The 16,896-nt window shown below is 43.9% G+C and overlaps 2 protein-coding genes across 5 annotated transcripts in view; both read right to left on the reverse strand.

The window, feature by feature from the left end:
* The window catches only part of Cers3 (ceramide synthase 3), a 112,236-nt gene extending 104,166 nt beyond the window's left edge, over window positions 1-8,070 (reverse strand). Inside the window, exon 1 of the mRNA XM_041656189.1 lies at window positions 7,951-8,070. The gene's annotated coding sequence lies outside the window, so the exon portion shown is untranslated. The remainder of the gene's footprint in view (window positions 1-7,950) is intronic.
* A 162-nt stretch (window positions 8,071-8,232) lies between these two features.
* The window catches only part of Lins1 (lines homolog 1), a 30,481-nt gene continuing 21,817 nt past the window's right edge, over window positions 8,233-16,896 (reverse strand). For all 4 annotated transcript variants that reach the window (XM_041656178.1, XM_041656168.1, XM_041656160.1 and 1 more), the window contains 4 exons: window positions 14,513-14,654; window positions 13,074-13,661; window positions 11,844-12,015; window positions 8,233-10,018 (listed from right to left, as the gene is read on the reverse strand). In XM_041656178.1, the coding sequence (XP_041512112.1) occupies window positions 9,148-10,018; window positions 11,844-12,015; window positions 13,074-13,661; window positions 14,513-14,654 (1,773 nt within the window). In that variant the 3' untranslated portion in view covers window positions 8,233-9,147. The remainder of the gene's footprint in view (window positions 10,019-11,843; window positions 12,016-13,073; window positions 13,662-14,512; window positions 14,655-16,896) is intronic.

Raw genomic sequence — 16,896 nt, forward strand, 5'->3', positions numbered from 1 at the left:
AAAAAAATGGAATTTGAATATGTATACTATAAACATTTGTGGAAATAGCCATTTGGCCATGAATTCTGATGCAAGCACAAGTGAGCAAAGCTGGAGAAGGTAGAAAGGTGGATGTTACTAAATGCTGCAGACAAGGAGGTCTATGTCTTCAGCCTTTGCCTGCTTCTGCAACTGGGACTCATGGAAGGTTGTACAACTGAATGAGAGATTAGTGAAAACTCTGGACAGTAACAAAAGGTTTCTGAATGGGCAGGGGGCAGAAACGAGTCCAAAAGAAATGAATCCAAGATGTCTCTGGCAGCACATGCCTGTGTTGCAGTGTGAGACCCCACTGTGGCCTTGTGCTGAATACACACGTCCTTTGCACAGGAATGCATGAACACTCACTCCATAGCACTAATGATCTCTACTGCAAACACCTTGGTTCAGATTCAAAATCGTGTGCTATAGATTACACTGTCTTAACTATATGTGCTAAAATTTCTACTGTTCTGGAATCATAATGGTTTAATTACAGAAAACAAATAATTTTTAAATATCTTCCTATCATTTCTTAGCATAATTTTGAATTGCATTGTGTTGGAATGTTTAATTTCCAAAATTGCTGTTTGTATTGCTAACCTTTCTTTTAAAAAATGCTAAGTGGGTTTTGGCTTTGGTTTGATTCCTGAAATGGGTCTACTATTTTTGTTCTGTGAGTTTATATGAGAGGGCATCCTCAGCACTGATGATGATATAAACAAAACATTGATCAACACAAAATGTTGAAGCTGCTGTGCATTCTGAAGTCTTATTCAGCCAAGATTTCTTTATTATATATAGATTTTTTTGCTACTGTGTGTGTGCAGGTACATGCATGCATGCATGCGAGCAGAGAGAACAGAGGTTGGTACTGGGTGACTTCCTCAGTCATTCTCCATTGTCTTTCTTGAGCCAGGGGGCCAGGGTCTGTCACTGAACCTGAAAGTCCCAGGTTTGGCAAGGCTGTCTGGTCTGTAAGTCCCTGAGGCCCACCTTTCACCACCTTCTCAGCTTTGGGATTACAGCCATGTGTTACCATGCCTGGCCTTTCCATGGGTGCTTAGGCCAGGACTGGGGCTCTCCTGCTGCATGACCAACACTTTACTAATTGAGCCATCGCCCCAGCCCCCGGTAGTTATTTATATTGAAATAAATATACACAATCATCTCATTTACATCTGTCTGCTATAGATGGTAAAACACATACACAGCAAAGAATTCTTTCAAAGTAACCTTATACTTTGTTACCAGCGAATATGTGATCTGTATACCTATTTTATATATCTAGATATTCAGAAATCACATAAACATTTCTTGGATGAAAGAGGGCTATGAGTAAGAAAGAGCCTAAGAAGTTTGAGGACCCTTGGACTATGAGAAAGAATGTTAAGCTCCATTTGTTGTTGCTTGTGACCAGGGGATTGAACTCAGGTTTTGCGCAGTCTAGATAAGTATTCTACCACTGAGATACCCCATCTGTCTCAAGCATGGTTTGGTTGTTTGTCTGGAAAAAGCATAGAGAAGTAATAATTTATACCGTTCAAAATGGTTAAATATATTTTTCAGATAACTGTTCCGAGTCAGCTCCCACAGCTCCTTGGGTGTAAAGGTGGAGGGCGTGGTGACGAACAAGAAGCCCATGCTCTGCCTTCATTCCAGCAAGGAGGTGAGCCTCGGAGCAAGTGTCACTTAAGGTGCTCCACAGCAGTGCGGATTCGGACAATGCTTCATTTTTGTCCCTTTCCTCTGCAGGGAGCAAGTGTGACATTCATAAGAAAAAAAATTAACAATTTAAACATAGGTAAAGATAGAAAATAATTCAACGAAATTTTTCAATTGTGCTTATAATATACAATGGGTTAATTATATAAAATGGGTTTATCAGCTATTTCTTCTAAATGATCAGACCAAAGAAATCATATCAAGACACTTAGCCTGAAGGTGATATGCAAGGGACATAGTTCAGTGTTAGAGTACTTGCTTAGCATGCCTAGGGCCAGAAGTTCCATCTCTAGTGCTATAAATTCATTAAATGGACAACTGTGATGTAACGTACTACAGAATCTCAAAGCCTTGTCCTGGATTATCTCAAAGCCTTCTCTAGATACCATGGTGTTGTGTCCCCCCACCCCAAGTCCGAAGACAACTCACAACCCAAGCTGTATAGCCTGCATCCATCTATTACATTAGGCTGGCTTTCCAGCACCACCTGCTTTTGCATGTCACTATTTCAAATGGCATGCCGGTGTACTTACGAAGACAGTCTCCCACAGGAGGTGTGTCACCCGGCTCATTTGTAACAACTGTGATGACCCACTGTCTCTGGAGGTGGCCCTTGGCCACCACAGCAGACTATTAACAAATGAAATAAGCAATCATGTTTGTTTGCTTTGGACGTGGAATCCTGGTGAGCCATCAGGAACTCAGTGCTCCTTTCAGATCTGTTTCCTAACCTAGAACAAAAGGTAAATCTGTTTGGCTCACATAGACTCTTGAGAGACTTGGGTTGTTGTGACCACTTCCGGACATCCTCCTGACTCAATTATTAATCTGCGATAGACGTCACCAAGTGAAGGAGAGAAAGACTTTATGCTCAGCTTCCTGTCTGCACACACACCACACCATCTGCTGCACATATAAAAGTGTAACACGGGAGGACACATGCCAAGACTTGAGGTGTGACTTAAGGGGAGTACTTGTTTTCAAGGTGCAAATCCTTGGATTCAACATCTAGCATGTCCATCCCAAGGAAAAAAAAATACTATATGCCACATCCAAGCAAGGACTACTACCTACCAACATTTACTAAAAAAAAATCTGTAATATTATGCAGAAAAGTAGCAAAATGAGAAAAAAATTAAGAAGAATGTTCTATACAGACATTCATTTGTGGTTTATAGAAGCAATTAAACAACAAAAATATCCAGAGATTCAGAGATGGAGAAACCTGTCCTTTATTGCAATTTATTGGATAACTTTTTAACAATGTCACTAGCAATCACAAACGTGCTGGGCTTCAACAGGGATTAAAACATTTAAACACACACCACTCCGACAGTAAAGATATGTACATACATACATACATACATACATACAGACAGACAGACATATCTTTGTTGGCTTGGTGCTACATGCCTGTAATCCCAGCACTTAGGAGTCCCAGATGGGAGGACGATGTCCTCCAGGCCAGCCTAGACTACACAGTGAGGCAAGATCTGTCTCAAAAAACTCAAATTAAACCAACCAAAAAAGTGAGACACATATAAGCCTATCAGCAGTCTTACCTTCCAGTGTTCTTCACATAACTTGTGCTTGAAAACCTACCTCCTTCAGCAACTAAGCTCCTAGCTTACACACTAAGCTTTGGAATTAAGAGATGGCTCAGGGACTAAAAGCATGTACTTACTTACTGCTCTTACAGAGGACCTGAGTTCAGTTGCCAGTTGGGTGGCTCACAAGCTCTAGTAACTCCAGCTCCAGGGGATATGATGCCCTCTTTTGGCCTCCGGACACAGGCACTTATATGGTATTCACACACACACACACACACACACCAATAAAAATACATCATAAAACAAACAAACTTGAGCTTTTCATGATGGAAAGGAAGTGGAACAAAGAGCGCACAGTTTTCAATGCTTCTGTTTAAACCAGAGACCTAAAGCATAAAAATAAAGCTGAATTCCTGAAAAGGAGAAACACACAATCTAGATCTTCATAAACAGCCATTTCACCACATATGGGGACTAGGTAACAGTTAAGTCCAATAACTTCATAAAACTCAGTATCAACAGGGGCTTCTACTGTGCTTAAACACTAAGTACACCCATGATGCCATTAGATGGGGGAATACATGGCTTTAACCTAAAGGCCTTGGTCTGAGTTTCAACTCCATCATTCTGAGAATAATCAGAACATTCAAAATTAGTTTGCTATTCCCATCTATGACAATAGAGTTGAGAAAGGCATTTCCCCTACCCCTCCCACCAGAAGAAGAGGAGAAAGAAGGGTTTTAGGAGCCAGAGAGGTCAAGGACACCACAAGAAACCCACAGAAACAACCAAACCGGGCTCATAAGGGCTCACAGAGACTGAACTGACAACCAGAGAGTCTGTATGGGCCCTCTGCATATATGTTGTGGTTGTGCTTGCTTGGAGTTCCTGTGGAACCCTAACAGTGAGAGCAGGGGCTGTTTCTGACTCTTTTGTCAGCTTTTGTGATCCTTTTCCTCTTACTGGGTTGCCTCACACAGCCTTAATATGAGGGGAGGTACCTACTCTTGTTGCAATATGATATGTCATGTCTGGTTGATATCCCTGGGAGCTAGGCCCTTTTCTGAAGGGCAACAGAAGAGGAGTGGATCTGGGGGGAAAGGGAGTTGGGGAGGAGGAAATGGGTCGAAAAGAGAGAAGGGAAGGAAAATTGTGGTTGGGATGTAATCTATGAAAGGGAAACAAAAAAAAAAACAAATGAACCAATAAATAAGCATTCACTTGGTGTGGAAGTATATGCTTTTAATACCAGCACTTAGCAGAAAGCCTAAATTTATAAAATATGTATATATTTTTTAAAAAGCCCAGAATATGGCATGGTGATATACAACTTTAATTCCAGCACTTTGGAAGGCAGAGGCAGGAGAATCTCTGTGAGTTCGAGGCCAGCCTGGTCTACAAAGCGAGTTTCAAGACAGGCAGGGCTGTTACAGAGAGAAACCCTATTTTGAAAAACCAAAATTAAATAAATAGATAAGTAAATCAAAATAAAATAAAATTAGTTTGTGATTCTAATTTATGACAGTAGAGTTAAGAAAGGTATTTTCCCCCTCAGCTCAGTTTGCAAATAGCCATTTCAGTAAAGCAAGGTGACTTAGCATGCTGTCATGAATGAGGCCAGTCATAGCTCCATATGTAGGTCACATTTCCAAATACCTGTGCCTCGCAGGTCTGCTGAATGGCACCTCAGTGGGTTGTGTCACAGGATGGGGTATGGGCCCCACACATTAGAGGAAGAGGTGGGAAGATGGGCGGCAGGTATCGTGGGTGGCCAGAGTGGTGTCAGTGGACTGGAATTTCCCTTTCAATGACAGAGTTAAACTGTTTCTGATTTGGATGGCATGTTACTACCCTGTTATATTAGGGTGGCCACCCAAGATTCCAGTATTCAGATGACACAGAAAACACAAAGAGGTTGAAAAACACTGTCCTTGTGTGGACCGCCTTCTCCCTTTCCCTGTGTATTTGGGTCTGACCAAATTGGCTTCCCCAAATGTACCAACCACTAAGTCATTTTGAATTAATTTTAATCCTGTTTTTCCACCCCTACTGCTGTAATCTTCCATTTAGTCCCTCTTCTAAAGACTTTCATGCCTTTGGGTGTGTATGTATGTGACCAACAAATTTAATTAGCTTTACTTAGTAGCTTATCAGTGACCATACTACCGAAAGAAGATAGTCTTCCCTTCCCCCAGAGGCTAATAACCTGCTACTGATCCTTGGAGAAGGGATCTTGTAAGCCTCCTCCTCATAGACATTAGACGAAGAACATTTGTATACTGAGTGAATATGTACTTGAATGCTCCTGCGAATGTGGAAGACAGAGGCCAGCCTCAGACATAATTCTTTTTTTCAGATTTTATTTCTTTATTATGTATATAGTGTTCTGCCTCCATATATGCCTGCATGCCAGAAGAGGGCATCAGATCTCACTGGAGATGGTTGTGAGCCACCATGTGGTTGCTGGGAATTGAACTCAGGACCTTTGGAAGAGCAGCCAGTGCTCTTAACCACTGAGCCATCTCTCCAGCCCCCTCAGACATCATTCTTATCAGTTTACCACCATACCTTTTGAGACATGGTTTCTCACTGAATCTGGAGCTTATCAATCTAGCTAGACTGGCTGGCCAGTGAAGCTCAGAGATCCTTCTACCTCTGTCTCCCAAGCACTAGGTTTACAGGCTTGAACCATAGGGCCTAACTTTTCAGTGAGTGCTGGGAACTGGCCTCAGGTTCGCATGCTTGCAAGGCAAGCACTTTACTGAGCTGTCTCTCTGGTGTCCCAGTAGCTTCCTAGTGATCTAGATGTCTAACAGGCAGCCCCTTCACAGACTGCTCATCCTTGCTCCTGAACTCCAGGGGTAGTTTTCTTCCTAGCTCCTGTTGTTTCTCCTTCACTTCCTTCTACTCAGACCCTCGATACCCATCTTTCCCTGTTGTCTCTGACTGTCTTCAGAGCAAGCAGATCTTCAACAACTGCCTTATCTGCATGTAAACAGCTCCTGTGCCTTTTACTAACGGTGACCTTCTGATTTTCGGCAGAGGTTTTCTGTCCAATGGCCCTCATCTTGAGCTAATGACAGTGCTGAAAGTCACTAGGTAAAAATGCAGTTCACTATTTTCCTCACAAGACTCGTTCTTCATTTATTTGGTGGTCATCACTCACCACCACCACCATCATCATCATAACCATAATCATCACCACCACCACCACCATCATCATAACCATCATCACCACCACCACCGCTATCACCATCATCACCATCATCACCACCACCACCGCCATCACTATCATCACCATCACCATCATCGCCATCATCACCACCACCACCACCATCACCGCCATCATCCACCTTCATCGCCATCACCACCAGCAGCAGCAGCAGTGTTGTGTATAAACTTTTTGCAGGTAGATTCCCCTTTCAATTACACTTGCCCATTGTTTAGACTTCATCTCTCAGTCCTAACACATTTTTCACGAATTCTTTCGCACTTTTCTTTCCCAGTTTTTTTATTCCCCTTTCTTCTATGCCCAGAGGGCTCACTTTGTGCTTTTTGCTGGCACAGACTCATGGTCCATCACATTGGGTTTCGTGAGGGCATTTTGTACATTCGTGTAGCATATTTTTACCCTATCCCCTTCATACCTGCTCACTCTGCTTTCTCACCTTTCCAACGTTGTACTCCTTTTAATTCAACTACTGAACCTTGTGAACTAGTCTTTAGTCATGTCTCTGTCCCGTTTTCCAATTTCTTTGCCCTTCTGCTAAACTTTCTAGGTTTCAAATCAGGACCCTATACATTTCTCTTGAATTTTTCAGTTTCTGTTATTGTTTTAAAAGGATTTGTTTCCTGCTTACTACCTTTTAGTGTCATGTTGCTTATACTCTTATCTCGGATGCTATTGGATCAACTCCTTCCTCATTTAATATGTTGTGTAGGCTCTGGCTTCCACTTTCCCATCACTCTTCCCAGGGCCTGATGATTGGACTGTTCATGCTTGCATGCCCATTGATATCTGTGCACACAGGGAGGCTTGCCACTGTGGGCTTCACTGGGCAGGACTTGGTTGAGGCATTTCTTCCACTGAGCCTCCACTGCCAATCTCTTCAGATGTTCCTCTTGCCTTGGATTCCTACAGAAAAGTCTCTTCTAGCTTCCTGCTTGGAGTTTGGGTGTCCTGGGAATGCACATAGAGCAGAATATGGGGAGGAAGGGAGTGTTTTTCAACATTTAGTGTCGTTCCGTGCAAGTGTTGCTCCTAACATCCATCATACTTGGTGTCGACCAGTTCAAAGACACTCCCTGTGGAACATAAACCTCTATTCTGCTAGCATTGGTTAGAACAGTGTCTTAGGTTCATGGAATGACTGTTATGGAATTTACTTGCATTTGATCAAAAGCCCTGTCAGCTCTCCACTGCCTACAGAGAGGACTCAAGTTCCACAGTCATCTGACCTGGGTCATCTGGGTCATCTGACCTGACTGCTCTTCTAGACCTTATCCCACCCCCGCCACACTTATCCCACCCTCCCACTACACTTATTTCACCCCCACCACCACACTAACAGCTGTACCAATTTCCGCTTTCCCCATATCCATGAAGAACAGGAAACAAATCACAGAGAGGTATGGAAGGATGTTGAGGCCAGAATACCTGGATGCCTCCACTAGGCTCAGCCTATTGCTTTTCCAGCTGGTTATCTTGCAAGTGACGTCATCGGCAAAACAGGGCTAGTCACAGTGGCTACCATCCCTTCTGGGAGTTGAAGAACACCTTGACGAGGAGCTGGCATCCAGGGCGTGCTATAAGCTTCAAGTTCTAGTTCTCTGCACATCTGCCTTCCCCAGGACACTCTCCAGCTCCCAGAGACGAATCTCCTCTCATTTGTGGTGTCTGTGGCATGACACCTGCTGGACACTGGGGACAATATAAAAAGAACCTGACGGATGGAAAGACCGCCGACTCAAGTGTAACATGACAGATGCTATGCTAGAGACAGAATCAAGTGCAGAGAACACAGGGCCAGTCAGAACTAATGGTCCGGAACCAACTGGGACAGCTTCCCGGACCTGAAACCTGGAAGGCCCTTGCCAAAACAAACAAACAAACAAAACAAAACAAAAATAAGGGCAAGCAGCTGAGTGGGTAACAGTAGGATGGGAGGCTGTCAATGAGGTTTTTATTAATCGTGCACTGGGGAGGCCAAGGCAGAAGGAGGGTAAGCTCAGGACCAACTTGGACTACATAGCAAGTTCACGGCCAGCCTGGGATACATATAAAGACCCTGACTCACAAAGTTTTTCTCTTAGTCATTGCTGTATGGAAATACTTCAGAGAAATAAAACTGAACTGGGCTAGTGTCTCCCCCAAATTCATATCCATCTGGAACCCATGAATGTGGCCTTACTGGGATGTAAGATCTTTGTAGGTGTAAAGATGAGGTCATACAGGATTCAGACACGGAGTGGACAGATATGCACACAGGGACTATGCCACATGAAGCGCTGGCTGGAGAGACATAGTTACAAGGGACATTCAGTGCTGTGGTGACCAGCAGCAACAGCATGGAAGGCATCTCGGTTTAGGCTTCTGGCATCTAGAGCTAAGATGGTACAGCTCACTCGTTTTAGGCTACATATACGCAGTCACCTGTCACGGCCATTTCTGTGTAGTCTGAACTAGCATACTTCAGTTGTTGCCCAGCTGCACCACGTGACCTGCCATGGAACGGACCTTTCTTGGGCTGCTCCGTAAAGCAGAGACTCAGGAAACCATTTCTGCAGCTTTGATTTGGTTTTATTTAACTCAGATATGCAAACCCGAGGACCAACTGCCGCCGTCACCCAGAGCTCACGCTTTACCGCACTTCGCCTCCACTCCTTTCAACAACTTCAGAAGCGCAGCTGGGTTGTAAGGAAAGAGATTTTTCTCTTGCAAACGGTAAATAGCACTCTGTAGCTCCTCCAGGCATTTCACTGCTCTAGAAAACAGTCCCACTTCCCAGACAGCCCCATTGGGAGCAACTTCCCCAGCAGCACAGAAGGGAGGACCAGACTCTTGAGGAAGCAGAGGCCTCAGCTGAGGCTCCAGGCTAAGTTCTTTTTGGTCCTTACATGTCCTAGGCAGGCCTTGAGTTTCTCTGCTCATTTCTGAACATAAAGAAGTCTGTTTGCTGTTTGCTAAATGCTGATTTGTGGCTTCCTCATCAGAATCTTCCGAGCTGTCATAATCTACCAGACTCCATGGTGTCTGGGAAGGTGGGCCATGAGCTGGCACTGTGTGAGTTTCCCTGGGCATCACCACCTGACTCTGGGGCTCAGAGCGGGCATCGGAAGCCCAGGGGACCCATGGGCAAGCATTTCTGTGGCCAACAGGAGAAGCCAGAGCATGAGGTACTGTGTGGCTGGTGCTTCTGTCGTGGACAAGTGGGGGGACAGGATCACGAGTATTTGCTCCACACTGTGATTCAGCTGCATCAAAGAACTTGCAGACGGACAGAAAGTGATGCCAGTCTTTTTGCAGCAATTTCAAATATTTAACAAAATATTCAAGGAAACAGGTTTCGGAGGAAATCAAGAAGTCTAGAAGAACTGTAGAGTCGAACACTATGTTCTTTAATAAGAACAAGAAAATACAGTGTGGATTACAGCCATTGCTATGAGTGGAGTGGGTCCATGCTTCATTTTCTTGAGTCAGGCTTCCAGAGGTGTCGTCCCTGCCTCTGCAAACACAGACAAGGGAGAGCTCAGGATGACGGGGCTTCACAGACACTAGCACTCACCCGCCAAATCACTTTAAGAGGAAATCAAAACCAAATCTGCTCAAGACCAACCAATTTCAGATTTTGTCTGCACAAGGGTCCTTTCCTTAACATCAGCAGCCTCTCTTCATGAGGGCAATTTATTCCATGTTTAAGGTGGGGCTCAAGACTGCCATATCAGGGTAGACATGTGACCCCAACTAACCAATCAGAACATGGCTTCACAATCTTATCTTCTCCGAGATATCTCTATGGCTAAGGAAAATTTCGACTTTAAGATTGATGAAAAGGAAGGGTGAAGCTTCTCGTGTTCTCATGGCCAGGCCTGAGAAGGAATCAGGCTGTTAGAACATAAGCAGGGGAAATAATGGCTGGCATGATTTGAATACATGGAATACACACACACACACACACACACACACACACACAGAGAGAGAGAAAGACAAAGACATACACACAGAAAGATACATACACAGACACACAAACACAAAAAGACATAGACAAACAGAAACACACAAATGCACACATACAAACAGTGCTATATCTGATGTCAGTTTGATGCCCTTGAAATTCTCAACTGGCTGGGTGGTGGGTCACACCTTTAATCCCAGCACTCAAGAGGCAGAGGCAGGTGGATTTCTGAGTTCGTGGCCAGCCTGGACTACAGAGTAAATTCCAGGACAGCCAGGGACACACAAAGAAACCCTGTCTTACAAAACAAAACAAAAAACTTTCAACCAGGCCTCAAAACATTCTATTTTTGCTTAAACCAGTTTGAATTGGTTTCTGTCATTTACAAACAAGAAAACCGTAACAGGATGGCTTTTTTTTATTATTTTATTTTTTATTTTGAACTCATGGCATAAAAATCTACCTCTCTGGACACAGTGACCTGAAGGGAGTGAGGCTCATGTAGAACAGATATAAGAAGGCAGTGCTGAGTGAAATCAACACATACTCTTGAATATATAGTCTAAATTTGTAGGAAAATCTCACTATCTTTGAGCCTAACTGAAATCACATGTAGGAATTCTGTTTCTCGAGTAGAACCTTTTGAAAACTGGCCCCAAACACTAAGCCATTGCCAGCTGGGTCCTAATGTAGCAAGCACAAGGAAGGCTGTGTCGCCAGTCATCAGTGAGACAGCCCTTCTCCCAGGCCAGGGGAGAGGGAAATGAAGCCAAGCAGACAGCATGGAAGGGGTCATTGGCTGTCAGCTTCAGAAGCCATTCCAGACACTGCTGCAGGTGTAAAGCAGAAACAGACCTGGGGCAGCAGCAGCATAGCAATGCACCTCCAGAGGGAGCAGCCTGGAGGAGTGGAGCATCGCAGCAATGCGCCTCCAGAGGGAGCAGCCTGGAGTGGAGCTGGGAGTGCACGTCTGGAGAGGCTCCGCTGGCTGCTTCCATTTGTATTCTCTTGACCAAGGCAAGGGTCACCAGCTAGAAGCTTAATTCAAACAAGCAAGTCTTGGAGGCTTTAAGAACATGGTTCTTAACCAGGAGCTGTGGTTCAGAGAGGGCACTGGCTTACCTTGACCCCCATAGGCAACACCAGAACCCAGGGGTTCTGATCTTGCTTTACTATCCCTGTGCTGCTTGCTTCTAAGGATAATACACATAGCATCCATTTTCATGTAAGGTGGAGTTAAACGGGAGGAAACCATAAATAGTTCTATCCAAGTAGAAAACAAAAATAATGCACCAGGCAGAAACACATTTTCTGACGTGCATGTCTCCTGATTCTCTGGCTTGTAGGCAGTCAAAAGTACTTGAAATACACAAACCTGGTCAACTGGAGGTAGATGCTCAGGGATGCTTTGGCAGCCTCCAGCATGTCATCGTCCTGCTCTATGAAGATCCTGGACAGCCATTCACACGGGTTGAGGAATTGTAGAGGGGGCTGAAGGTGAGGCTTTAAGAAGGTCAGTAACTCGGACATGAACTTCTGCAAGTCAACTTCAAACAACAGCGATTTCAAAGGGCAGGTAATGTTTACAAACACAAATAACATCTCGTCTGTATGCAAATCTGTCAGTGCACTATCGTAATCCACACCTTTGGGTCCTAGAGTCGGGATTAGCTTTTTCACAAATGAAGAACTGAGAATAGCAAGGTGACTCATGGAGGAACACTTGTTCAAGACATATAGTCAGGGTGTCCATCTGCCAAAAACTAGTCACAGTTTGTCTACGAAATAAATATGTGATTTCAATACGAAAGCATGTTAACTGAGTGGACAACAATAATCTCTTCATTGGCAAGCCCAGCTTTCTGCCAACTACAGACCGCTAAACCATAAAAAGAAATGGCTTCAAACACAACAGAAAAATCTTCCTTTTGCTTGATAAAGAACTAAAGTATGGCAAAAACCCAGACAGGACCTGGGGGTTTAACTGCAATGCAAACCTCTGAATTATGTAACAGATGCCACCTAGTGTCATAAACTGTAATTGCGCTAATGAGAACATCCTTGAAAATGATGTCTAGGAGAGCCCCAGAGGTCAAGGCGGCTAGCTGGAGACAGCCACTGTCTGCTCTCCTCTAGAGATGGAAGACACATCCTCTACAACACCCACACTGAAAGCCGCTCCTCCAGTCATGCTGAGCTTGTCACCCTCAAGTTATGTGCAACAAGTCCTTTACCAACAGAACTTTCCGTACTAGCTTCAACACAACTTCTCATTATCACTAACGAACATAGTCATAGAGCTTTTATGAATAATATTATTAAATGTCAACTGACTTATACTTGCTTGGTAGTGACTCAAAAGCAACTATTTTTGTATTCATTATTCTATGCATATTAATTATACAAAAAAGCTAAGAAGCTTCTTAAAATTCCAGTCCCCCACAACCCTGTTCCTTTTGAAAAAGTATTTAGTAAATTTAATCAGGAAAATATAAATAGATTAAGGAAATGGCACTCGCCTTAAACTCAATAATCACGAGTCACTTTTTTTAAGTGAACAATTAATTGCATAGTGCTCTGACTAAAAATGAGTCTGGAGAATTACCTTCCATTTCAGTTGCTGAGGTACAATTCTGGAACTTGATTTCCAAGGATTTCAAAGTAATTAAGCTTGCTGCTCTCAGGGTGACGTGATCAGGGCCAGGCCTGGGTCGGCATCCAGGTTGAACTTCGTCTCCTCCAAAGCAGGAAGGCTTTCCAGGAACAGACAACTCCTTCCACAACCCCAGATGTACCCTGTACAGAAGTTCCTCGGCTAAGGCCAGCACGTCACTGTCCTGAAGATAGTCTGGTGACACCAGGGCAGGCACTGATCCACGGCAGAGGTCCTCTCCCATTTTACCAAGGAGGCACTTTTTGATGACGATAACCAATTTCCTTTTAACAAAAGCTGGAATAGGCCAGGCAAGAATATCTAGAGCACGGGGTTTCAAAAATAGTATCTTTTGGCTTCGAAAGTGCAGTTTCAGGTGGATTCTGGAGGCTGTGAGAAGTTCCAGCAGCTCCAGGAAGCACACCAGGATGTTGACCACGTTAGCGAGATTCTGGAAGTTTCCAAAATGCTGAGAAAATAAGGAATTGTAGAACACTTCAAAAGTAATGTCAAAAGGAGCCAAGAGCTGTTCTAGGATTTCTGAAATTAGAAAAATAGTAGTTAGAAGAAACAGGAAACACAAAAGTTTTCTCTAAACACAATTTTACAATTCAATTGGCATGTACATCACTTTGTAAGATAAAAAAATAGGTTTAAGAACAATTACTTCTAATAAGACCACATGAAGGTACACAGATTAACAGCTAATCACAAAAAGTTAATGTTTGCTTTATAAATATGGATAGTATCAGACTATATAAGAAATATTTAATGACTAAGTTTTAATTTCTTTCTAAAAAGATAATCTTCAGTGCTGGGGAGATAGTTTATTTGGTAAAGTGCTTGCTGCATAAGCACGAGGTCCTGGATTAGGATCCCTGGCACCCATGCAGAAGCCAGACAAGGTGGCACACATCTGTAACCACATCTGGGGAGGTGGAGATGGAGCTCATTGGCCAGGCAGTCTTGCCCAGTTGATGAGCTCTAGAGTCAGTGAGGGATATTATCTCAGCAAACAAGGTGGAAAGCAGTTGAGGAAGACTCCTGACATTGCCTTCTGGCCTCCCGCACACACACACACACACGCACGCACGCATGCACACACACGCACACATATGCGCGCGCACACACGCTCGCACACACACGCGCACGTACACACACGCGCGGGCACACACGCACACACATGCACACACACACACGCACAGACACACACCACACTAAATACGTACACCACACACACCAAGGTTATGTCCAATTAAAAAATTCCGGGGAGCAATTCTCACATTCTTCCATACTTCCAGAGAGAAGGGGAATAGCATACATTTTATTCTTCACTTTAAACACACTGCTGCCGAGAGAGGGGATGAGCCTTAGGACAGTGCCATCTCTACCTGCTTGCTGGGACTGTGCATCTTTAAAGGCTTCTTTTATTACAACTGTGAGAATCCAAAGGCAGTGCACTGCTTCTCCACTCTCAGAGCATTCAGAGAGATGCTTCTGGCAAAAAGTGACCCAGGGATCACTTAACATCATCTATAAATGAGAAAACAAAAGGGTTGTTATAATTGTTTTGCTTATAAAATTAAAAATTACTTATTACACAACACAATACCACAAAATGTTGTTTACTTGTTTATGTGAAAAAAAGCATGAAAATACTTGACAAAACAAGGAAAAAATATTCTAATATTCTTTCAGGCAGGAAAGTAACACACCATGTAAGCCAAGGATCAAAAAGACCATGAAAAGATCCACATTGTTTATAATGGTGTAGCAATGTGCACGCCTTTCTTTAACACTATCCTACTTTCCAAATGTTCTACCATAAACAATATTCACATTCAAAGGACTACTTTAAAAACAAGCAGTGAGAGTGTGAAGTTAATAGGTCCTGGATCTGTGTCCACTCACAAGCCCCTGTGTAACCACATGTGGAAGTACACCAGGCAGCCAGAGGCCGAAGCCAGGTGTCCTGCTCAATCACTTTTCTCCTTATTGAGACAGGATCTTATTTTATTCTTATTTTTTGCTGTGATCCAGTTGCCCTCACTCCCCCTGACTGACAGAGGAACTTCCTTGTGGTCTGTAATTGACAAGAATGTTTCTGTTCTTTCTGGCTGGAGGTTTTCCACAGAAGCAGTAGAGGTATAAAAGGCTTTAGGTCAGAGAAAAATTAAGGTTGCTGTTCTTCCACCTGAAAGGAAGCCTCCATGTCTCAATCCTGGCACCCCTGCCAGTCTTGGCTATCCAGGCTGTGCTGACGCGGAAAAGTGGAGGTCCCATCGAGATCTGGAAAGTGGGATTTGAGAACGAGATTGCTCCGTCTGCTGGCTAAACCGAGGAGTGCATTGGGAAGGTAATTTTTTTCATCCCCAGAGATACTTACTCTGAGAGACACCCTCCAAAAGACTAGCAAGTATAAAGAGGTGTGAGGGTGAACTGTAGGCCTCAAAAAGTAACTGAAACTCTTAAAGCAACAAGGCACTGAAGTAACAAGACAGCCGAAGATTTTGTGCAAACAACAGCTCAAGTTAGCCCCTGATTTATTACGGGAGGGGGCTTAAATGTTAATAAGCCAAGTCAGAGTATTTGTTTCTTCATCCCCAGAGATACTCTGAGGGATGCCCTCCAGTGACTGGCCAGTAGGGAAGTAATAAAGAGGCAGGACGGTGAATTGAGGCCCTCAAAAGATAGAATGGGTACAGATGTATGTTATTGTGTTGATTGTGTTGTCTTTTGTGTCCTGGACTGGAGAAAGACATTTGATTCTGGGAACTGCTAAGACTTTAAAATATGGGCCTAATGATTTGATGCTTTGGAAAACAGGTTTTGCTTTTGTCTCCACAGAGGATGAGAACCTATAGATTCTTGCAAATTTATGCAGTTTGATTCACCAAGACCTCCTGAAATGTTGATGTAAAATACCCCCAAGAATGCAGCACCCCCCACTCAGCAGGAAATAGTCAAACAGGTTGACTATGCCCAAATTCCCTAAAAGATTGTTAAGGTCGGGCCCCTTCAATGGTTCTGGAGCAGGAGCAGCTAGCCTGCTTCCCTGAGTTCTGCTCCTCTTCGTACAGCAGTTTGGACCCAGAAAGAGTGCATCTGGGGCCAGAAGGCAGCTGGAGCAGAGCTTTGCTAGGCATGTTGCCCTGGCCCAGTTGGTGCCCAGCCTGGGGGATACCATGGCGGTGTCAGGAGTATCAGCAAATATGGCAAAATGTGCTGGACCATAAAAGATCGGCAGAAGAGAGACCTTGGAATCACTGCAGCTGTGATTGCCATTATTGCTATCTCTGCCATGGCAGATACTGCTGTCAGAGTTGCTCTTTCCCAGACTGTGCAGACAGCTGAGACTGTCAACTAAGTAGCTGAAAGAGTCAGCAATGCTTTGGATATTGACCTTAAACCAACAAGTGGCTCTGGTTTAGAAGCAAGACTGATCTTTGGACTTTTCAATGGCTAGCTCTTATCATGTTATGTACGTTACTCATGGCACTGTATTGCATGCTTCTGCTACTGTTATGGAACTCAACTGTCATATGAGAGGGGTTTGGAATACTACTTTTGTTAATTTTACCACCCAGTTAGTGCATGCTAGATGGTTGCAGCGCTGGTCTGGCTCGTTGGCAGTGTCAGTCCTGGAGATACTTGGTTTAGGGCTATGTGTCTGGGTAGCCACAGACAGGCAATACTTTGGGGGCAGGATGCCACCTATGATAGGGAATATTAGAGGGCTATTCCCCACAACAGACAAGATATTCCACCCAAAGTA

The sequence above is a fragment of the Microtus oregoni genome, unplaced genomic scaffold, assembly GCF_018167655.1.
Source record: "Microtus oregoni isolate MIOR12 unplaced genomic scaffold, Mior012 000000F_ref0000247, whole genome shotgun sequence".
NCBI lineage: Eukaryota > Metazoa > Chordata > Mammalia > Rodentia > Cricetidae > Microtus > Microtus oregoni.